A 25,462-nucleotide genomic window follows, 5' to 3' on the forward strand; every position below is an offset into this window, starting at 1 on the left:
AGGAAGCTATTTAAAAACAAATGATAACGGCAGTGATATTTTCACTATGAGCATAATAAAAAGTGAAATTATTGTGCATTAGTTTTTTTTTTTATCCGGTTTAGAAACTGTGTTCTCACCATATCCCAAAATCAGGGGGCACCATGCATAACTTTTTCTTTGATAATATATTTTGAAAATCTTTGAAAATACAAAATGAAAACTAGGAAATTATCTTTCTGTGTGTGACAGTTATGACACATTTGACTACTTTTTCATCTTATTTTTAATCCATGTTTGTGTCATTAAAGTTGAATGTATTATCCTAGTTTGCTACCATAAAAACATGTAATACTTCAATTAAATGTACTTTCTTATTGTTTTCTTCTCTTAAAACAAAAACAAAAAACATCAACTGAGAGCACCAAGGAAGACGATCAAAGTGAGAGGCAGCCTACTAGGTTGATAAGGATGTGAACTGGCTAAAGAAATGACTTCAAGATCAGAACCTTGTGTGTGCACTTCAAACATGGAGGAATTCTTTGCTAGGTTTAGAGGCTAAAAACAGGGTTTTAAAGCTTAGGGGGTTTGGTGGGCTAATGACACATCATAGTTAGTCATCACTCTAACATACCTTACTCTTTTAGAAGGTGCAAAACAAGTCACCCCAGAGTTTCACCCTAAGCATTGGGTAAATTCTGGATAGGCAGAATCTCCATCTTTGAGTGGTTCAATTTATGACTGTTAGAGAATTCCTCCAACAATGAATTCCTTACAAGGCCATTGAGGATCTACCAGCAGATGTGTCTCTTTGCCTTCCTGCACATTCAACATTCCCTTGGAATTCTCTGCATGCCTGCAGTTGTCTCTCCGCATGTAAGGGATGACCTCTGCCAGAGTCCCCTCTGCTTCTAAATGACCCCATTGATGAATCACAAGTTTATGATGAGGCGCTGGACTTGGTCCTCTTCATCTATCAGGAAATACGTGGAGTAATTCTCCTAGTTTCACTCATGCTGGTACTGGCTCGGCTGAGCACTTGTGGGGAGGGGTTTTATGTCCATCAACAATAAAAGTTATATTCCAGGCTTTTCACAACTCAGGGGCAGTTGTGGTTGCTACATTGAGAACTCCATGTGTCCTGACCCTGTGATTTCTTTAAAAAATGTGTCGAGTTGATCCAGTTCCATATTGAGATTTTATGGAAAAAACCTACATCACACATTAATATCGAATACATCATGATTGCTTTTGGAAGGACCGCCCATTTTTTAAGTTTCCTCTATTAGATCTCTACAGTAACTGGTAACTGTAGTTCCCTTACTGTCGGTATCCCAGTGAAGCGGCACAAATCTAGATGGATCACTGTAGAAATAGTGGGAGACCAAATCCTTGTTCCTAGATGTACCTGTCCCTCGACCGATTATATTTACAAGCACTTCTGCAGGTACCCAGTCACACCAAGTATGTCAATGTCTACACTTTTTAATTGCAATTGTCTTGTCAACGTACTTACCTAAGAGTTCATCCCCGCTGAAGGGATTAGCGTCTATCCTCACTTGCACCTCAGAGCCTCCAGGTGCACTTAAGCTAGGAGGAGACCTAGATGAGGAACATTTGACAGAATCCAGACTGCGCTACATTCAGAGGTGTTTTAATGCCAGTTGGTGACTGATGCCATCTAAGATATTTTCTTGCCTATGCCTTCCAATGTTTGGGTCTAGTTCTCCGGGGGCACTGACTGGGCCGAATCTGGGTTTAGCAAAAGCCTGTGAGCGGCCACCATATTATCTGGTTTAACTACCAAGTATAGAAAGGTAGAAATGGTGTCTGGTGCTTGACATTTCTTACACCGGCAAAGAGAGACAGCAGATATAATTGGAGGGGGTCATGAAGATGACCTTGCTTCTTTTTCCATTAGGTGTGGCGCGGCGGCCAGGGCGGATGACGCCGGAGCGCATGGCTCCCGGTACGGTCCCCGGTACCGGCAGCAGCCCAAATCAACACCATGTGACTCTGGGCAATAGCTCACTTAATCTCCCCAATGGCCCCCAGCGCCTTGAGACCCTTAGGGGTGAGTAGTTTGCGCTTTACAAATACAGGATTTTTTAATTTATATGGTCCAGAAGGGGCTAGCACATTAACAATTTCCATGGTTTAAACTAAAGGATGAAAATGAAATCCAATTTTTCCCTCTCTGATTGCATATTCACTCTCAATTCAGAAAAGACACTGATCAACAGGCCTACGTAGGAGACTGTGTGCTCTAATGGCAAAGAAGTGTGAGATGCAAGTATAGGGATGAGCTTAGGGGACAGGTTCTTAGACCTCTTTTTCTCATCTTGCAGCGACACGCTGGACCTCTTCCAGAAGATATCCTGTCACATTCAGGTCAAGAAGACGTTAAAAACTCGGCGCCTCAACCAAGTCAGATTCTGGCCTTCCAGTTATTTTCTCTCAGCCTCGGAACACCCATTGTGGGGATCAGTCATGCATTAGAAATTCAGTAAGTTTACAACACTTAATATAACATCAGGCATTGTTTGAATGGGGTAATTCTCCGTTCCAGCACTCTTCCCCTTCCTCAACATCTGGAGGTATTTTGTTGTATTCCCACACACTTGACTCCAAAAACGTCCTGGAAGGGGTTTTAGGCAACCCCTCCAAGCAGTTATTTGTCGCAGAGCTCTGATAGTGATTGTGTGCTGGTACCTTCATGTCTCTTCATGTTAATGGAGGATCATTTTCAGTTATGTGCAAATGAGCAAATTTGTCCTGCTGAGGAGTGCTTCTCTCTCACTTTGTCCAATAGGGTCTCTTCCTTCTGTTCACAGAGGCAGAACTTATCTTCTCTTCTCTTGCCTTCTTTTTCGATTTATGTCTATACAAGTCATCAAGACTGTCTGCACAGTTTTTACAGCAACAAAAGTCAACATCAGATATTGAGCACAGACGAGGCAGGTTTCGAATAGCATAACATAAAGATCAAGATCCTGACATGAAGGCTGACATCGAGGAAGAGGCGTGCCTCACCATGAAATGGTTAATTATCGAGTGTCTCAGTTCTGAGGAGGTTGATGTTTTGATCCATGACGCCAAAGTCTATGTCGGAGATTGCATAGAAAGCGACTTTACATCAGTCAAAGCTGGTGCAGCACTCTTGAAATCAGGAATACTTTGTGGAGAATCTAGACTACATCAAAGGCTCTCCTGCCTTGAAGCCAGAGTATCCAATGTCTACTTGTGTTTGGCATCTGGATGTTTGAGAAGACTAAGAGCTTTGGAGGCAACTTTCCCTTTTCGCTTTGGCCTCTCTGGCTCTTAGTCTGAATCAAAGCACAGTAAACTCATTATTCTCTTATTCGATGTCTTTAATGACAGGGGAGTTCACACATTTGTCAATATCATACTCTGTGTATAGACAGTAGGCAGTCTGAAAGAGGCTCTTAGATGTAGCTCTGGTTACAGGCTTCAAAAGAAGACTCCTTTTGGGGCCAGAGATTGCTGGGCTGCAAGTCAACATTTTTCAATATAGCTTTATTGCAGCTGCCTTTCGGGGCCTGATGTGAGTGACAGAAGGGGCATGAGGACATATGGAAAACAGTGAGGGACGTTGGAAGCAGAACTGTCTCTCAATGAGTAAATTGTGCTCTTCCATCTGATTTCAAATTTGGCAGCAAAGATGTTGCTCTTTTCCTATATCGGAGTGCAAGTTGAGGCGGCCCCACTATCGCTGACTGACCAATGAAATGCAGTCTCAGAACATTTCCAGATGTAAGGCAGTTGCCATTTATTTGACATGTGGATAGTGGTCACAACTTGTAGTTGACCTGAGTGCCTTGCAGTGCAGTGGTGTTGCAAGAGATTTGGCTTTCATCTGGTATTGTGAAGTAAAGTGCTGGAAAATTGGATTCTTTAGGTTCTGCAGGTGTGGAGACGGGTATATAGGCCAAAATGCTGCAGAGAAGTGTGCTTCTGACCTCAAATATTCATCTAGCTAGTCTATTTGTGCTTTTCCTACAGTCTCGCTATGTCCCAGCTCAAAGCCAATACAGAGAGGGATAAGAGGGATGACTCCTTGCCACAGCCAGGGGCAGCCACGCATACTCTGAAGGACCCTGAGTAGGATGTTCCCTGTGACTCAGGGCAAGTATGTATTTCACAACCTGCTCAAGAGATCCTGTTGTGGGACACTTATAAATGGAGCTTGCAAAATGTCCATGGGACGGTTGACCTGTTCTGCTGGACTCGAGGATTGAGAAGTAACGAAACCATGAGTTACATACCTGCGTGTCATTCTGCTCCTTTTTCTACAGTTGGACATTTTGCAATATCATGTTAAATATAGCTCGATGTTTAGTGATCATTTTGATTGAACAAAATGTTTTGTAACTACCATCACCTTATGCCGGGGATATGCCCTTATTGTCTGTGTTAACATGGGAAGGTATGTCACAGGGTATAAAAACCTCACCAAAGCTCATTTGGGCTGGTTAGCTTCAGTTTGAGTCAGGGACCACGCTGCAATGTGTTTTGATAAGTATAATGCTTTGAACCCTCAATGTGATTCTGTTTTTATTAAATAGGCTTCTACAAAACAGACTGCGAAGTTTCGCTGATGGGGGCAGTTTGGGGGAGGTGAAAGGAAAGGTGAACTAGATAGATAGGTTCAATTTTTGGGCTTGAAGTTGTAAGAAAGCTGTTTCTTGTGCGGGGTTACCCCAGATTGTCTGGCTTTTTCTGAATCCTATATCTTTGCTGGATTTAGAACTCTGTGCACTTTACCCCGGTACCCAAGGCATGAAAGTAAAATGCCACGAGTGGACTACAGCACCTATTTTGCGCCATACACTACAGTGGCAGTGCAAACATGGCTTCAGGCATACCATTATAGCCTGACTGTAGCAGAGTAAAGAGTGCAATTTGACTTCAAAATAAACCCTTTAGATAGGTCAAAACGTCCCATTTAAATATTAATGAGTCACCCCCATGTAGGTTTTATAGCCAACAATGTCGTACGCATGGTTTTTAAAAGTAAGACATGTAGAAATTTCATGTCAAAATGTCCTTAGAGTGATTAGCCCCCTAAAGCTAGTTTAACTGCGACAAAAGCCCTAGCTGTCCAATGTAGAAAGCTAGAGTACAGATTGTATCTCGGAACTTAGGACGAGCTAGAAAAATAATTAAATAACTATTTTTTAATAGTCAGTAAAAATACAATTCAATAGTGAAGTCAGATTTTCCCTGTGTGAAGTACCTGGAGGCGAATTTGCATTGGTTCGCCAGCTTCTCCTAGCTAGTAATTAGCCTTGAATAGGTGTGAAAATGGGGTAAAATGCTTCCCAGAAGCAAACAATAGGCTGACCTGAGTGGGCAGAGATGACTCATTGAAACTCCACAGAATATGCAGGGTGGAGATTGTGGGCATAATTTTTGACCCTACAGTGTCAAATTCTGCTTAACAGGTCTGCTGGGTTTACACATTACACTTGGGACGCACTTAAACAGGAGAGAACATGATGTCAAAACAATTAATCTGTGTCTGCTGTCTGGTTGCTGAAGGGCCCTCCTTTATCCCTACCAGATGTCTGTCTCTAGGCTTACTTATAACTTTTGGGGCATGCTTGAAAGGGAGAGAACAGATGCCAAGACAACAGTTGTGTATACACTGTCTGGGTGCTGGATGACCCTGCTTTTATCCTAACATACAGACATCTGTCTCTAGGTTTGTTGCAGGTACACAGTACCTATTCCGAACTGGATTTGTGTGTAAAATGTGAGAATATATCAGGATTACTATAGTATACCTCCCACACACACCCTAACCCTCACAGCCCAAGTTTAGTGTGGCCAAAGACTTTCAGCATGTTGAAAATATCCTGATACATGGCATTTTGGACCTGTTTGCAGGAAGGCAAGGAAGCACTACTGAACCTTTAACCAATGTTAGTATGCAGGTTAGGCGGGGCCATGAGTCACCTCATCCACTTGGTTATGCCAGGTATAAAATGTAGCATCCTCAGGCACGCATTTTAGAACGCTTTCTGGACCAGTGGAAGATTAGAAGAGTACTGGATCTGCTCTCTTTGACGTGAGAGGAGCCCTGAAGGACTGAATCTGCTCCCTCTCATAACCAGGAAAATGAAGTGCACATAAAAGGTCAGTTCGCTGAACTTCTGTGTGGCTACAAGGAAACTTGCAAGAGGCTTTTTCCTGGAAGTACCTGTGGGTCTCTAAGTGCCACACCTGAGGTTCAGAGGGGCTTTAGAAGTGTAGTCCTGTGGTGGTTTGGGACTTAAAAGACTAAACCAGAAGGTAAAATCTTTGACCACGACAAATCTGGTTGATGTATCCAATTCGTGCTCCATCGCAGTCGGCCTTGAATTGTGCCTAGGTCCCGGTATCCGCGAGCACTAACTATTATTGGCGCTTAGTGCTATATCGTCCTAGTTATACTTAAAACTTTTAAAATGTATATCTCAGGTTGCTCAAATTTAATTTTGTTTATTACATTTTCTTTATTTTTGTAAGTCAGTTTGAGATTTTCATTACTTAGCATTTTAAGTAAGTTACTGTTTTGGTACTCCATAAACACTTTACACATTACCTTAAGCTTGATTTTCGAACAAGATGGCTGCCAGTGGAGGTGCACCAAGATGACCTCCTGACAGACGGGATCGCCTTTGGTGAAAATCCCGGGTTTCCCCATGTTCAAGGCCACGAAACAATCAGATTCACCGCAAAGGATGCTCCACACATGTAGCTGCGATTTCTTGCCGTGGAAGGAGAGTCGAAGCAGATGAGCAATTGACTTGGTGCTGCTGTGGTAGCCTCATCGGATCCGACGAGCCCACCTGAGGCAGCTCTGAGGTGCGGCGGTCGAGGAGTGTGTCGGAGGGGTTGCGCCGCTGAGAGAGGGCTGTCCCGGTTTAGCAGCAGCCCCGCAATGGACGAGAAATCTACCTTGTGCGACCTCATAGGATATCACGTTGTTATCACCAGCGCCATCGAGTCTGCCCGAGGCATTTTTGAGGCACGACGATTGGAGAGAGGAGTAGGAAGGGTCGCGCTGCTAGGTCAGGGCAACCCCGGTTTGCCTCGGCTCCCTGGAAACACCAGAGGCAGGACTGAGGTGTGGGGATAGAGAGGAGGGAGGACCACGCACCACAGCACCAGGCACGGGAAGTTGAAGAGAGCTCCTGGTGCCGCTCGCAGTGGGGGGCTCGCCTGCGCCCCCTCGCCCTCAGCTGATGAACAGGGAATAAGAGGAGAACAGGGGAGAAGAAGGAGGCTGAAGCAGATCGAGCTCACCAGATGCATGGCACGGGATCCACCCTCACACACCTCTCACCACCAGACCTGAGAAGTCTAAAAGAGCTCACGGTGCCCCGCTGGGCTCAACCATTATCCTGCTTCATCTGAGAGTCCGGGCTGGTCGCAAATATGCAGGGAACTGACACAGCACTGAACATACATAATTAATGACAAAGTGGGGAGAAGAGGACCTCCATGTAAAATATCAAGGTGAGACAGCCCTCCCCCTGCTGGGAATATGCTCTCATGATATGGCTTCCAACTTCTTTTCGTCATCAGCCATTTTGGGAAGACCACTCCCCCCCCCGCCCCCGCAGCCATCTTGTCATCCTCTCGTCCACCACTGTCTCTTCGTTGTCTCCCGCACCCTAGCCAGGAGACCCTGACCTCTTGAGTACGCCTAGAGCTCCATCGGGTGGCCAAAAGAAGAAATGCAGGATTCCTTGCTTTCTGCTAGCTTATACTACAGGTCCTCGGATCCACACTGCCTGTGTGTGTGATCAAGCTTAGAGCTCCTTCACAGGAACTAAAATTAAGATACAAAGGCTTCCTGGATATGCTGGCATTGTGAGACAGGACCGTGGAATGCTACTACCTTTTAACCAACAGCGCTTCTAGTAAAGAGACTAAATCAGTAATTGGCACTCCCGTATTATTTAGACCAACCATACACCGCAACAAGACGTAAATGCACAACTAACTCCTCCTCCCACCGATTCATTTAAGCCTAACCCTTAGTCATTAACTATGTCCCCGCCAAACCCCACCCGGAACTCCAAACGTGTGTGCTATGGACTCAACTCATGGTCCATAAATTACCCAGATAATCTGACCAGCAATGCTAAAAAGAACCTAAAACACAGAACCTTAAAATAGCACCCAGAAACACTTATTGTAGACAACTACAACACCGTGACTAATGGCAAGACGAAAACTAACTTCATTTTCTACACAAATCACCCAACAAATTGGAAATACACCTTCCCTCTTTACTTTAAAGTCGCCAAGTCAGTAAACATTCCCTATGGCGAAAAAATCTTCACTACTGTCTCCCCTACCTTTAAAGGGGAACGCACAAGCTCCATCTTCAGAAAGGGAAACATTCTGATACAGGCCACGGACCCACACCTCACCACTTTTGATTGACATTCCCCAACATTACTCTCCTCTCTAACACTTCAGGACCACCAAACCCAATCTCCCCTCCCCCCCCCCCCCCCCACCCTGACAGCACACCCTGAACCAACACAATCTTCCACCCCAGACGACCCACATCTCAACTCATGGACATCCACCATCACTAATTATGACCTCACTACCCCTATCATCACACTCCGCCGTCAAACACCCATTACAATGGCTCCAACCGATACCACCAGGTCGAGCAAACGCACTGTTATGAAACACCACAAGGTGGATCCTGAGCCAAGCCGATCTGACTCAATCGACAATCTTTTCGTTACAGAACTCACAACAGATACACCCCCCCTTGACTTCAGGAGTCCCGACTCTTCCCTCGCAAACTATCCCCAACTCCACTACTGCCACTACTCCACCTACCCAAATCATCTCCATATCCAACACCACCGAAAAGCCCTTGGACTCTGACCCCCCTCAAACCACTGCACATGCACCCTCCCCGACCCACTGCCACATACCCAAACAGCCCACACCTCCAATTCCACTGCCAATCCCCTGGGCACAGACCTCCTCCTAAAGATTGGTCAGTCCTCGCCCTTGCCCCAAGACGCACAACACCCCCACCTAACCCCTTGACCAGAAGCAACAACGACCCGACTACGCACGTCCACTCCACCCCACTCCTAATCCCAATGATGCCTCTCAATCCCACAACCTACTACGCTCTCCTTCCACTGACTCTAGTCATATACCCATTATGCCCTTTCAACATTCTTACCCAGTTACTGACCCGAATGGAGCAGAATATAGACTCCCTAGCGGCAGATATCCTACACCTACAACAAGACCTCCCCAACTGAATTAGGCCACCTTGCTCACACATTCAGGGTAGCTTCACACCTTCTCCCAATACAACCTCGTCCATGTCCCTGCCTGGTACACCATAGCCCACCAACCCTATGAGGAATCAGGCTCATCGACCTAGCCGAACTCTCTGCCCTATCTTAGAACGAGAAGCAGAGGAGATCAACGAATCGTACCTCGCAATAAGCCGGAACACGGCCCATTTGTGCAATCCCTGTTATAGTGAGCACAAATAGAATACCTTGACCTGCCAGCTCGCCAAGACCCCCTGCTCTATACACGTCTATACATACAGAACACACCAACACTGAGGCTCCCCGTCCTCTATCGTGCATGCTCCTCAACTGCAGATCAGCAGTACAACACGCCACAGATATTGCTGAAGTTATACTCGTGGAAGAAACAGACTTCGCATTCCTCACAGAATCCTGGCTCAATGACCATTCTACCCCCATCCTAGACCTTCTCACCCCTCCAGGCTACAACATCATCAGACACGACAGACAGATCAAAACAGGTGGCGACGTAGCTATCATTCACAAAGAAGGAATACAATTTACCAGATTAAAATCCATGGAATACCAGACTCTTGAGTACCTAGGTGTTGAACTTACAATCAAAGGCACCACGCCCATCAAGTTTCACACCATCAATCACCCTCCCGGTGAACGTGCCATCTTCACTGACTAACTAACTGACCTAATAACTCACTTCTCCCTAACAGACACAGAAGACGTGTTCCTGGGTGACTTCAATATTCACTGGAACAACCCTGAAGACACCACTGCACAGAACCTCTCCAACCTGCTTGAAATAACCAAACCCAAACAACTTTGCAATGGACCAACACACATCAAAGGAGCTACACTGAATACGATCATCACCAAAAATGAGCTGGTCTCTCTGAGATTGATTTCTCCCATTGACTGGTCTGACCACCACCTCATACTATTTAATATTGACTCACATGTCAGAAACCAACCAATACGATCTGACAAACCAAAGCACTGGACCAGGAAAATCAACGGAGTCACTATAACCGAACCCCACTATTCCAATATGACGGCCGATGATCTCACAGCCCACTTTAATTCCGCAATGACAGAGGTGCTAGATCAAGAAGCTCCACTCAAACTCAAAAATTTGAGATCTACCAAATCTAAATCCTGGTTCAATGTAGATCTTAATAATGAAAGACGACAACGCAGACAATCAGAAAGGGTTTGGAGACTAAACCCTTCGACTCTCCACCTAGCGCAACTTAGGTCGACCCGACAGGCATATAAAAAACACAGCTTTAGAGAAAAGGCCATGTTCTTTCGCACCCAACTAGACCAGGCAAAGAATAGACCTAGAGAACTCTTCAACATTATGAAAAGTCAAACAAACATCACACCCCCACAAGAAATAATAGCCACCAAGGATCGATGCGAAGAAATCTCCAGCTTCTTCACAGATAAAGTCACAAAAATTGAGCAATCCTTCATCCAAACCCCAAAGCCTCCCTCCCCTGCAACCTGCCCCCTTTTAACCACTCCTGACCAAACAGATCAAAATCATACCACGGACAACCAGGCCTGCTTCCAACTGAAGAATGGCGCTAATTGGTCGAACTTCGAACTCATGTCAGAAATTGAAGTCTTCATTATAATTGCCAGCTTAAAGCCCACTTCCCACACTTTGGACCCCCTCCCATCCACAATATTAAAAAATCACAACCACGTAATTGCCCCTTTCTGGACTAAAATCATCAACTCCTCTCTCGCATCAGGTTGCATTCCAGACTCCCTACACTTAGGTCAAATCACCCCTATACTCAAGAAACCAGGGTCCGACCCCAACGAGCTTAAGAACCTCAGACCTATCTCCAACCTTCCGTTCCTAGCTAAAACATTAGAGAAATGCATTCTCCAACAACTCAACAAACATATTGATGACTTCAACCTGTTGGACAACTTTCAATCGGGTTTCAGGAAAGGTTGTAGCACTGAAACAGTGATGCTCAATATCTCAGATGATATCCACAGAGCCTTAGATGAAAGTGAGGCCTCTCTCCTCATCGACTCATCAGCGGCATTCGACGCAATAAACCATCCAGCTTTTCTTGAGACTCTGAAGAGGCGCTCTGGCATTAATGGCACAGTACTAGAATGGTTCACTTCCTTCCTTCAGCACCGTTCGCAACAAATTAAAATCATCTCCTGCCTCTCTGCACCAACACGTGTCAATCTTGGAGTCCCGCAAGGATCGATCCTCTCACCTTCCCTCTTCAATCTCTCCATGGAACCCCTTGCAATTATTCTGAAGCAAACAGGGGTTCAATACCACCTCTATGCAGATGACACTCAAATAAACCACAAAATCAAATCACCCAAGGATGTCCAAAACCTCAATGCCACGCTAACAAAGATCCAAACCTGGTTTAACGCAAACCATTTAAAGCTGAACCCAGACAAAACGGAATTAATACTGTTCTCTCCGAAAAGTAACCACCGACCTATCCAAGGCTGGCTCAAGAATCTTAATGCTCAATCTGCCCCCTTGTCCTATCTGACTCAGTAAAATCACTAGGCATTACCCTGGATAAGAACCTGTCAATGAAAGACCACATCAAGAACTCTGCAAAAGGTACACTTTATTCTCTAAAACACCTCAAGAAAATTAAACCTTTCATTCCCCAGGAGGATTTTAAGACAATTGTACATTCCCTAGTCCTTTCTAAACTAGACTACGGGAGCGCCATCCTAACATGTACACCAAAAGCTCACCTTGTCCCACTAAGGTCAGTCCTTAATATGGCAGCTCGACTCATAACTGGTGGAAAAAGATTTGAACACATCACACCTACCCTCAAATCACTCAACTGGCTTCCCAAGGAAGGCAGATGTATTTACAAACTGGTCTGCATTACACACAAGGCACTCCACGCCCAATCCTCCAATTACCTGAACAACAAACTGGTTAAAGCAGGAAAATCAAGAACTCTGAGAAGCACCAACTCACTTCTTCTCATCCCCCCCGAAATTGAAAAGGAAAGCGACCCAATGCCGATCCTGCTCTGGTAATGTGCCCAGGATACGGAACACACTCCCTACTGACCTCAGATTCAACCCCTCCTTCCCTTGCTTCAAAAAGGACCTGAAACTCCTGCTCCTCAACAATACTTCTCTGACCAAGTCAACCAACCTATGCATCAATAGACTAATAACCCCTCTCACTCTGAATTTCAAGGATGGGGGTTATCTGACTGTTTCAACCACCTGCGTTTTTCACTCCTTCAATGTATACTTAAGTGTGATGTCTTTGCTTATATATGTTATGCATCCTCATGTCCTGTGATGTAGTGCAACTTTTTCTTTTCCTTTGTGTATGTAAAGCGCTCTGATACCCCCGGGTCTAGCTAGCGTTATATAAAACTTTATAAATAAATAAATTAAGTTGTCTGCTATGTCCATGTTCCATATACTTCGATACACAGACCGAAAACCCCTGGATAATGAACAGGATTTCTGAAGGGAATGAAAGGTGGGAGTACAGAATGCATCCTCTCGTCTACAATAACCTCCAAAACAAGGTATCATATACATTTAGCTGTTCCTCCTGTAATCACTGCAGGACGGATAGTACAGATGAAGTGAAGCTAAACACACGTCATTTGGACATAACCTGTAGTGTTATTAGGTACACCCACACATAGCCTAGGGGTATCATGCTTCATCATCAGGTCTCATCCTGGTCCCTAAAAACCAGGATGGGCTCGACCATATTCAAGGGAGCACTTAGGATAATTCTCCTGCCAGGGTCTTAAGATAAAACACCTCGAAACACCAAGGTATCCTTTTGTTTGAGGTGTTTCTGGTATGATTAAAATAATAATAATAATACGGGGTGTCTTTTGGAGATAATGGTCCTACAATGTTAGGGAAATACGTTTAAACCCTCCCAGGAACAATGAAGGAAACACATCAGACACATTAGTTGCTTAGAAATGAAATGTATTTGTAGGTACAAATAGTTGCTGGCCAGCAAGGCAGAAGTCAGTGCATACAATGGTGCTCTCAGTCTGCTTGTTTCCAGCATGACTGTTTTTTGGGCTATTTATACAATTAGTAATGCATCTTCAGGAGAACTGTAAAAAGAGACCGTGTCAAACATGGTCAACAGAGAAATGCAAGATCGGTACCATGCCAATTATAATACAGACATACAGAGTAAGCAGAAAGTAATGACTTGATGAGCAAACTAACATACACCCTATGTGTTAAGTCCACAAGTTACAGTCCTAAGTAAGAGGACCCAATGGGTCCAGGACTTTTTTCAAGACTCAGAACTTATGCCCTGGTGTATTTTTTTATATAATGTCAGTCAAACCTAACTAAATTTGGTCAGGACACAACAAAGACATGCAACATATATCTGGCATGAAAAAGGGCAACAGTGCTCTTGTTCAGGTCGGATTCCCGTCTTGAGTCCTGTAAGGAAAAAAAGAATATAACAACATATACTTTGATCATGCACTGTTGTGGTGCACTCTCAATGTCAACCTTCAAATCAGTGCAAAACAGCGCCTTTTAGAGAAAATATTTGTGGTGGTCAATGTGCATACAACTCAAGACTAAGCTGACTCAGCATGCCATAAAGGTATAAGCACATATGATACATGCTTGAAGTAAGTGCAAATAAACCAACGTGTGGTGACCGAAATCGTCAAGAAGAGGTCTTACATACCCTCTTATGTATAGCTTCTAGTATACATTCGAGGAGAACAGGACATGTCCCTGGAGTTACACATTCGTCAAGGGTAACATGTCTCCATCCACACCTACTCAGTCTGCTTTTCACCTCCCCGCTGGTACTGAGTGGTGTCAGGAACTGGTTTATCTTTCCTGTGCACGCTCCGTATTTGGAACGTCGTTACAACCTAAGCATCATCACGCCACAGTGTGTTAGCGCCACTAGGCCCCATGGGATATGCAGTGCGAAGGGCTGACGCATAGCACAATTGTGTGTAGCATCGCAATATTGATCTAGTCAAGGGTTGAACCAGTATTTGACAAGATAATTGTGTGTATTTAGCCTCATTATAGTAACAAAAACATTTTTCAACAGTGGGTGTACATACAATGCACCCACCGCACAGGATTAAACTATGACATCCCATGGTCTTAACCCAATTCCTTGTAATATAGTCAGATCTGTTCTCCTCCACCTGGCAAAAAATCTCTTTGTATTATTGTTTTTCATAAATCCAACCTGTTCAACATTTACATTGCTACCACAATACAACTTTTTCACCATTGGAATAATTATGCACCTATATATGATATGAGATATGATTCCTTGTGGCCCCATCTATACGAACTGAAACCCAACTTGGCTGGAATGTTCTCTGCCTTGAAATGTTCTCCTTCTTTGGATCAAAGGTGTAGGTGTCATCATTGTCAAGTTGTCATGAAGGTGGTTTGTGTAAGAATAAAATAGTGACATTATTTATGAAACACCAGAAGGTGTGTGAGGAATGGTGGTTTGGGTTTGAGGTACCATAGTCAGAGGTGAAGCAGTGCCAGAATTTTTCTTCTTTGAATACTGATGCAGGTTCTCAAAAACATTTGTGTTAATCTGCCAATATTAGATGCAGGTCTTTAACTAGATTAAATAGTACATACATATGGGCTGGCTAGACACTTGTGTGTCACCCTCATATGGGTTGTCACTGTATCACCATTCTTCTTCCTTATGTTTTTGAAATGTATGGAAAAGAACTTTGGATACAGAGACTTCTGACTCCCTTGCATTATGGCATTGGTGTTGTGGCTCTCCATGGCCATCGTCATCAAAGTTTTGGTATTTTACGTTAAATTGTGTAGGTCTATATGCTGCCCAAACAGGACATCTTCCTCGGACTCTTCCAAATTGAAGAGATGTGTGGAGGATTTGGTGACACTTTGCTTGGAGACGTGTGCTCCAGCATTAAAGAAGTTGGGTTACCTCTCTCTGAGATTAGTGTGATCTTGGATGTCTTAGTAGGCTTAGGAGAATTGGACAATGAAACTGAAGGAGAATGCCTCATTAACAACGATGTGGTCATTGACGCTAGAATTGTAGATAAGATAATCATCAACGTTGTTGCAGGTAAAACAGTTGGTGATGAAGTTGATGTCACTGTCCTCATAGGTGAAATCCCCGTCAGCACTATAGTAGATGTTCTTGCAATCACTGTTGGCAAAGTCATCAACAGTACTGACAGGGATTGTATGCTCTTCTTGTATGACAGTCTTATGTTTCTTCATCGACAAAAATCCCAATATTTTCAACAATGATGTCATCACTGATGGTCTTGCAGTCGACAGTCTCACAGATGATTTATCTTTGTCAACTATTTAAGATAATGTCATCTTTGGTGTTAGTGGTTCAGATGCTGATTGGGACTTGAGCTTGGGCAGGTTATTTTTTCTGATAAAGAATGTTTGTCTTTGGTTTTCTTGTGAACCTTGTTTTGGGGTTTCTTTAGAATTAAATGGATTTCTTTAAGAATTGAATATCTCATGGCCTTTGTTATCAGAATGTGCCCTTTTTGCATGTTTCTTATGCCTTTTGCGGAGCCTCTTCAACAGAGGAGGGAGTTTTTCTTACATTTTGACTCATGTAACCAAATCAGAAGTCTTCCCTCTGTCTTTAACGGTTTTAGTTGAAGGGGTGCATCATATCTTGCATTCCGTAGCTATATAGTTAGGATAGAGGCAACAAATACACTATTTATGAGGGTCCTTTACTTGCTACAAGTCACAAAAAGTCTGACTCATGAGCAATCAAACAGAATGTATTTTTCAGCTACGTAGTCAGATTTAATTAATTGAAGCCCTATAAATGAAGCATAAATATTTGAACTTGAGGTATTTTCCTGGGTGACCAATTAAAGCCCTCAGAATGTTAGAACAATGTGGTTGAACATACATCCGCTGGAGATGGGACAAGCACCAATAAGCAGGGCAACTTCTAGGGATGAGTGGTGAGTTTCAGGGAGATCAGTGAACAGGATGCTGCTCCCAACTATGGGTGAGACCACTGTGGTGTACAATGATAGGGTCTAATCTTTCCTTGATGACTTAGCTGATAATAATCCTCTATTTCCTTGTTTGAGTCCTCTGCTCAGATATGGTTCTTATCTGCCCCCAGTTACGCCCAAGCTACTGCCAATAGGGGAAGACTCATATTGTCCAGCTGCTCCCACTACCCACCTTTTTGTTACACACCGCAATGTGCATTCCATCACCAGAATGCCAACCAGAAGAAGTGGATGGGGGTAGGGGAATAATAGAGGAATGCTTCCACCATTGACAGAGAGTCAAAGAATCGCAATGATGTAATCTTAACATCACAGGCCAAATGGGTAGTCGTGCAAAGGATGTTGCCTAACCCTTCTATCCCTTCTATAACAACACCTTAGTCCTGACATGGAGAATGTCCCATTGATACGAGGACAATCTGGGCTCAGAATGTAAGAGTATTTACTATTAAATTAAAATTCCATAGAACAAAAGAAAAGAATTCTTCAAAACAAACAGCAATCCATAGGTAAAAAAACATTTAAGAAAATATACAGGAAGTAGAATAACCTAAGGCAGGTGTTGCTAAAATAAACTGGGTGGATACTTCACATACTGACTGCTCCAAAGCCAGCAGAAGCGCAGCCTTTATTATACCTTAGAATCATCATCTGCAGGGAGATAATGACCAAGGTTTGAAAATTAAATAACACTGGAAGTAAAGAAACAGAAATACTATGTGAGCAGAAAATAAGGGTAACCTCTGCCATTATATTACCTTCAAAGCCTGATCTGGAGTAAAAGTAGGGTTGCTAAGCAGCTCCCATTCCACCACTCGCCGCAGCTGTGAGTCTTCTTCAAAAATTGATTCCATGTTCAAAACAACCCATGCAAACCAAACCTACAATCAAAATAAATGAATGGACTGTGAATCTTGACAAACATTATTGCTACAAAGCGTTTCCAAGCAAAACACAAAATGAATGCAAAAATTAGGAAACTATTCTGACAACTTCCTGGTTCTTGTTTCCCACAATTAATGAGCTAACTTCAAACTAAATAATTATTCTTTAATAAATTATGTGCAGTTCTTTTAACATGCTATGTCACTGAAGTTGCAGCACACAGTGGACAGAGGACCAGAGTTGGGGGAATCTAGACGCAATTTCTAGTGGGCTAGATTGAATGGCTGAGATGGTTAAGGCATTTAAGAAAGGCAGTTGCACAAGGTACTCACTAGTGCATCTTAGAGTCTGTCTTTCAAAGATGACCGCAGGAACAAAGAACAACAGCCCCAGGGTAAGGGATTGGAATAAAGTAAATATGATCGATTCGCCCCACTATTCTAATTTAAGAGACATCAGTGGTTTAAAATGTTTTCTGGTACACCACATCCATTGTCCACTCAGCATACACATATCATATTGTCCATTCCAGAAATTGTCTCATCTTTAGCCGGACATTTTGAGAACAGTAATCCAGTTTATTAGATATTTAGAACAACTTGCCATATGAACGCAAATCTTTTTATTCATTTAAATGAGGTCTAGAATAAAGCATTAGTTCGTTAACTTATACTCGTCACAAGGTATTTATGCTTATCTGTACAAGCAAAACGTAAAATAATAAAGTTATTCGTATAACCAAAACATAAAATAACAGTTCCTTGTCTTCATAAAAATGTTAAAATTAAACAAAAAGTTGACATAAGTAAAACATTTTTTTTACATGTATTTATTTATTCAGTGTTGTGAGATAAACACAAGCATGCACATGATACAGGCCGGTGAGTTACTTGGAAATTATCAGTTACACTTCGCATTGGGGATTGTAACATATTAATTGCTATGTAGTGACTATTCCCATACAACAAAACAACTGTCATGGACTGCTACAATTTTCTACTTACACAAAAGCAGACTATAAAGTTCTACTATAAGGTTATCACCCATTCGTTTTGAGCTTGTAACTGCCACGTGTCCCTCTTGAGCAGCCAAATATAGAAGAAGTTGGGCCTAAATGTCTCTAGATTGGGACATACTAATGTGCAATAGGTTTCAGAATGTGTGTTACATCCTACAAGATGCCGCACTCAGTTCATATTATTTGGAACTTTTTCTCCCCCTCCCCCCCCAACAAATCGCCACACTACATTTTCCCAGTCTCAATGCCAGTGTGGCGAATTTTCTGTTTAGCTATATTTTTTAAATACCCTAATAACACAACTATTGAGGAGGACTCCAATCTATACTCAATCATTTTTCCCAGCACTGTAAATAAGGCACACCAGTATCTGGCAATCACAGCCAAACGCCGGAAGCCTGCATATTGAACTCAGGCGAAAGAATACAATTTACATCTTTTGTGAAACTATAATATCTGAGGCAAAGAGTGCACCTCAACCCTCCCCTGTTCTGCTAGAACACAGCTAATAACCACATGGTTCTTTACCAAAAATATATACATACTTCCATTAAACGTACAGTCCCCTCTTTTAAACCATCATTACCCTTCCCCACCTTGTCAGCCTTTACAGAAAATAACTGCTGTTCTCATTTTCACTGCATTCAATTGGATTCCATAAACAATATCCATAATTGTATTATGTTTTTACATATTCAAGGCCAGACTGAAGAGACTTTATGTAAAAGACTCACTTAACGTTTCCTCTGCCTGAAAAATTGATGCCAGACAACTGCTCCACCTTGAAACATCCACAAATCAGTAAAAAAAAAAAGGGAGGTTTAGTAGCCAAGATCCCATTCCACCACCCAACTTAACTAATTAGGGCTGCATTTAGGGATCATGTCAGGTCGCGAAGATTTACAGGAAGGCCACAGGAGCAGATTGAATCACCCAGACAGTTATTGGCACTATTTGAGAGCTGCTTGTGAGCACATTTATGTATAAGAACTGGCTGAGAGAGGTAGTCACAAATAGAACACCTGGAAGATAGTTTATGTGAGTGAATGCTGGTAATGGCTAGCTTAGGTCCTCTGACATGGTTGTGAATCTGAAGTGACTACACGAGTGGTAATGGTGCCTAGTATGATTATGATGGGGAGGGATATTAAGGTGACATAGGGAAAGTCAATGCAATATTTCAGGTAAGTTCTGATTGAGATTAGTTACAGAAAGTGCAGTCCCTCAGAAAGAAAAGAAAAGAGACAACTCTGATGAGACTCAGATAGCTGCTCAGATCATTCTGCCATTGCATAACCTTGAAGAAGTCCTCACTTGGATTGGCTGGAGGAAAAGAGTGCCATGATATTCCAGACAGTCTGGTAAATTTACATTTAGGGTGGAATCATATTTAGGATACCAATTTCATTTAGGATTATAACTAAATGTAACAAGAAGGTAACATGAGTATTACTATACCCATCCCTTTGAGTCCACCAACACAAGGATTCTAACTCTTCTGGCCAAGGCAAAAGGTGCCTAGTCCCTCTATACCTCTACATCCACCTGTAGAGTAACCTTCTCGAACGTAGTTAGACTGAAGTGGTTGCGAACATTTGGAACAGCTTCCCCACACACCTCTGACCACCACCTCATTTCTGGAATTCTGAATGGCCCTCAAGACCTGGCTGTTCGAATAAGCCTCCGGGGCCAGCAAGTGCCAGGATACCATATCAGGTGATTAGCCACACTTTATAAATTCTGAATGATTGTTTGAACATCTGTGCTCCAACTTACCAATGAGCAGACGCTATCACTAAACATGATGTCACCACTGATTGCTGCCTCCTAGATTTTTTCATCAAATTATACACTGGCAAAGCTGCATAGTTTTAGGCTCAAGTTACGGTCAGGCTGCACACACTGCCAATAACCTACTGCTCACTTCTAGCATCTTGCTTGAGACTGCCTCTCCTTACACAGATGCTGGCAGGATATAGTTTTCATGCTGACCAAAGTGACGGATAATCAGAATTAATGCTCCTCTCTGCTGGAATTAGAGGGGTTTGTTAAAGAGAGCTCACACTGAATTAATAAGTTTACTGTCACAGTGTTGCTGTAGGCAAAAAGAAGACTGCCAATGTGCTGGGACAGTGGCCAGAGTCTACATCAAAACAACAGCTGTGGGATATACTTTATTGCAATGCTACATGTGCATCATGTACAGTGCTGAGGCCAGACCATGTACAGCGCTGATGCCAGACTCTTCTCTGCGTAGAAATATTTGAGTGCAACTCAGACACTATCCATTTGATGAGGGTAAAGGGAGCGCAAAGAAGGGGAGACTTGAACCAAATGTCAGGTAATAGCCAATATTTTTTGCCTTAGATTTTAATAACAGGTGCCCCTGCTTGGAGGTGTGGACTAAAAGAAGGAAGAGATGTATAGGGGATTCACCTGCCTTCTCATTCCTGTGAGTTGCTGAGGGGGGTACTTCCTAGGTGGAGTGAGGTCTTTCTTCTCAAAGGCTGCTGGACAATGCATGTAATGCATGAATATGTGTCTGCCTGTCTATGATAATATATCATTGAGAGACTGATTGCACCATGTTCCAACATGTGGAGAATTCACTTACCTGCTGTTCTATTGTATCACTCTCAAGCATCTGCTTATATTTCAGTATTGTAATTTAAAATATAAATAATAAAGAAAAAGGAATCTGCGGGAGCACCCAGCATATAAACTTTGCTAGACATATGTTCAGTAGTTAGCTAGCTGTTTACACTAATGAAAGCACAATCATTTATACAAAAGCTTCTGGTAATCTCAACAATGCTGTGTTACTCCATAATAATTCAATTAGAACAGTAAGTGAGTCATTTATAAAATGTTAATATAACCAGGATTCCGTCTATAATGGAAAGATGGGGCCAATTCATGCAGCCCTATTTACATACGAGAAATTTGGTGACAAACATAAGTTAACAACCGAAAGTGCCTTTTTTATCCTAGAAGGAATCTAGGGATTCCTGGCATGTGTAAAAACAAATATTACAGCAGATTTTTTTGCCAAGGGAGTAAGGAAATATGCACCAAGTAAATCCCTCTCAAGGAGTAGGAAGTGGTCCTTGAAAGGCATTGTTGGTCTTGGAAATTTAAAAACGCGCACAGACATGTTCATTTTTAAGTACACCCAAACTGCTTCCCAACCTCTTTCCTCCCTGGAAATAGTTGAAAATGTACTCCAGGGCTGAAGTAACCCCCTTCCAGCATGGGAAGATAACAGATCACCACCAGATTTGCTGCAGGTATGGGCGAAAAGGACTTCCTCCAATAGAAAAATGTTCTCTCCATGGGAAAATAAAATGTGCATAGAGGCGAAAACAGATCTTGAGGCAAGTGAGAGTTACTTAAAGCCATAATTTAAAGTTTCAAGTCTCCCACCTTCTTCTACAGAAGCACTAAAGTTACACCTCCCTGTTTATTCACATAAGCCATGGTTGAAATGGTGTGTATTAGGATTTGCACCCTAGAACCATCTGCCTGAAGGAGGAAAGACGGAAAAGAAAGTTTATGACTATCCATCCGCTGGTGAAAAGCTTATGCAGATGAGCACCTCAATGTTGAGGAGGGGTACCTGTTACTATAAAGAACTGAAGCCATGGACTCAGAAACAGGGGCATCAACCATTCTAATATACGTAATAGAGACATCTGCAACACAATCTCATCAGAAAGGGTTCCCCACAACTGACTTCATTGAGTCCCCAATGTCCACTTAAGGGGTCTCATGAAAAAATGAGAAAACCTAACTAACCAAATACACTCAATACCCTCTGGGCTGTAAATACTGGAGATGATCTCAATGGTGGATCGATTTGGGAGAAACAAGATAACCTTTCAAGCAGTGAAATTGGGGTTAGTAACTGAAGTTCCAAAACTGTTGTTCGACAACTTATCCAGAATGAAATAAAGTTTGACTTTTTGACGTTTAATGAAAAACCCTACTGATACAAAAAGTTAAACTACTTTTCAGATCCTTGGTAGGTTTTATAAGCCCATCATCCAAATAAAGGTACCGCTGTTTCCCCTGCCTACCACTACATTCATTATCTTGTTAAAAACTGTTGGTGCCCAGGAGAGACAAAAGTCTACAAACTAGCAGTGGCCATATCCGACAACAAAGCAGAAGCACTTTCTATCCTTCTCTGCTATTAGTATGTGGTAATATGCATCCTCAAAGTCGCATGACACCCTCCAATTGCACAGCTGAAGACACTGAAAAATATGAGACAAATTTGCCATCTGGAACCATTCTCTCTTTATGAGCTTGTTTCGAAATTGTATATATAAATGAGTTTCAAACCTCGTCCCCATCCTCCTATGAAGGGGGAGTAAACACCACTTCACCTTTGTGATTTTGCGACTTTCTGAATGGCAAACTGAAGAATCTTTATTAACCGTACGATTACTAAAAATCTTTACAGTATAACAACACATAAGCAACGCCCCTCCACCCCCCCCCCCCACCCCCCATCACGTCCACTCTCGCCCAAGGAGTTTTCCGGCATTCGAGATAAAAGATGCACCATGCCTGCATGGGCCATATTTGCAGCTTTATGTCCCTATAATACAAAAAAATGAGTTAAAATGTGGGATCAATTCCTTTTCAAACCAGTTTTCCCTTTGTCCTGTAAGATTCAATAGTTGTATAAAATCCAACAGGGTCATTCCCTGTGTGATATCCGTTGCCATTAGTAATAAGCTCTTAGTTTACCCCCTGCTGGGTCCCACACACTCTTTATGATCCACTTGTCCGTACTGAGAGCCCCTAGGTTGAGTGGCGTCCAACGGGGTTTTGCCGCCAGCTTGGTTAAATATTGAATTATTTCGACCCTCAAATCTGCAACCTGCTGGTGGGAGTCAAGTGCAATTCTAATTTGGTGAGTAAACTTGCCGACACTAACAAGTAAGTAGGTAGTAGTTTCTGTGAAGCACCATTCCGAGGCCTCCTCCCAGGTTCTGAGACGCTTATCCCTTAGAGCTGGGCGAAACAAACGATGTCGATCACTGGACAGTTTGGGACAACAGCATAAAAGATGTATCCAAGATTCCCTGTGATAGTTACATAGCCTAGAGGAGACAAGGTTATCTGTCGTGCCCATTTTGGGTTGAAGTCCAGGATCGTAAGGCGCATGAGCAGAATTTTTTTTCTCGCTTGAGCTGTGAGTGGATCTCGCAAGTATGGTTAAGCTTTCCCTGGAGTGTATGAATTAGCAAGTGCCAATGTGAGGGGGTTGTACCGGAGTGAAGATCGATCCAGTTCAAACAAGATGGTATGGACTTGGCGTTTCACAGCATTACCCCAGGCAAAGTAAGGGATTTCAGGCAGTGTCATGCTCTCTGCCTATATTTGCAGGCAATCTATAACTTGGTCCAGCTTGAGTGCCATGGGGAACCCGCTGCCATAAAGATCATTTAAAAAAAATATTTGAGAGTGGTTTCGGGGACTTTCAGTACTCTGAAGTAATATTTTATTATGTCCCCCTGCAATGCCAAGTCCGGTCTGTTTAGCCCTCTTTCCAGCCTTAGCCTGTTGTTTCTTGCTTGCCTGGGTGACTGTAGCACACTCTTGTACGCTTCTGAATCACAAGTTTCATCTAGAACCGATCAATTTCTTGTTTACAGATGCGTGGTGGAAGGGAACAGAGGAAAGGTTGTGGAGGAATGTGTGGAGGCCTCATTGCAAAAGGTAGAGAGTAACAATTTGCGACCCTACTAAAAGTAATCGACTCCCACCTATCCAGAAAAAACTGTGTTGTGTCCTCCGACTGGAACTGTGGAGTCATATACGTTAATCATTAAATGGAAGGGACGACCAGCTAATTGATAAAGGAGAAACTGGCATGCTTGTTCTATTGGAATTACCAGCCACATTGGATATCTTTCATTTCAGGGAGATCACTAGTGGATACTCTTCCTCTGTACTCTATGAAGGCAAACAACAGCAACTGTGGAGCTCTACAAGGGTCAATACTCTTGATCATTAATATGTACATGCCTGAGTCCTTCAGTAAGCAGGGGTATGCTTGCATATGTACGCTGACAAATCATAACCTAGCTAGGGTGCAAGAGTCTCCCAATCAAAAGACATAAAATATAATGGAGGCCCTTGCCATCATCAGGAGATGGATGGCCAATAACTTCCACAAGATGACCCTGACCAAAAGAGAGATCTTAATTTCCACTGCTTTAGCAGTCGCAGAATGGGACACGACTGTATGGCCAGTTATAATGTGTAGCTCCTCAGATCCTTTCACAGTAGTGCAGAATTTAGGAGTTCTTTTGGACACTACCTTTTCCTTGGAAGCCCTACTCAGAAATCCGACTTGCACCTGTTTCACCCACCTTCAATTTCTAGAAAGGTTCTCCTCTTAATTGATCTCTAGGCATACCCCAGTTGTAAACGGTATCATTCAATCTTGTTGTGAACAGTATCATTCAATCTAATCTTGACTATGCTAATCCACTCTACCTAGAATTAGAAGAAATCCTACATTGACAGCAACTTACTTAGAAAGCTTCAGCATAAATCCTAAATAAAACTGCCAGAAGATTGAATATGTCACTATTACGGTGACTGATAAATCATGCTTCAGACCCAGGCACAAAAGACAAAGGTCTTGATTGTTATATGCTTCTGACACCACTCCTACTTTTTGAAGCTGAAGTATTTAAGAGGGAACACTGGCCTAAAGATCTGATGAAACAAAAGTGACAAAAATCAGTTTACGAAAAAAAGAACAGGCTCCCATGCCTAAGAAGCCCCAGAAAAAAAGACCAGTTGCCATGGTGCCCTCGTATGAAACTGTGACATTGATTTAAACGTCCCCAGTATTTGGGCTGCCTACAACACAATTGCCAATGTCCTGTGGTGCCATCAGATGTCGCTGACCTGAAATTGCTAAGAAAGTTTTCTGAATTCAGTGTGAAAACTAGGGAAGGGTTCAATAAAGTGATGTGTGGGAGCCAATGGAAAATAAAAAAGGAGAAATTGTGGAATGGACAGGGTGTGGCATTTATGAAGCAAGTGTGTTTGTTATCCCGTATTCACTTCATTTTTTTATTGATTTTAGAGGGTACATGGTAAAACAAAAGTTGATTAAATGTGCAGACATTTGATCATGTGTTAGTGCATCTATATCTGTCTGAGGTGTG

The 25,462-nt window shown here is 42.8% G+C and overlaps 1 protein-coding gene across 1 annotated transcript in view; it reads right to left on the reverse strand.

Moving 5' to 3' along the window:
* The window catches only part of EPG5 (ectopic P-granules 5 autophagy tethering factor), a 595,944-nt gene that overhangs the window by 351,315 nt on the left and 219,167 nt on the right, over positions 1–25,462 (reverse strand). Inside the window, exon 21 of the mRNA XM_085629140.1 lies at positions 17,122–17,244. Within this exon, the coding sequence (XP_085485266.1) occupies positions 17,122–17,244 (123 nt within the window). The remainder of the gene's footprint in view (positions 1–17,121; positions 17,245–25,462) is intronic.

Source organism: Triturus cristatus, chromosome 2_1 (genome assembly GCF_964204655.1).
Source record: "Triturus cristatus chromosome 2_1, aTriCri1.1, whole genome shotgun sequence".
Lineage (NCBI taxonomy): Eukaryota > Metazoa > Chordata > Amphibia > Caudata > Salamandridae > Triturus > Triturus cristatus.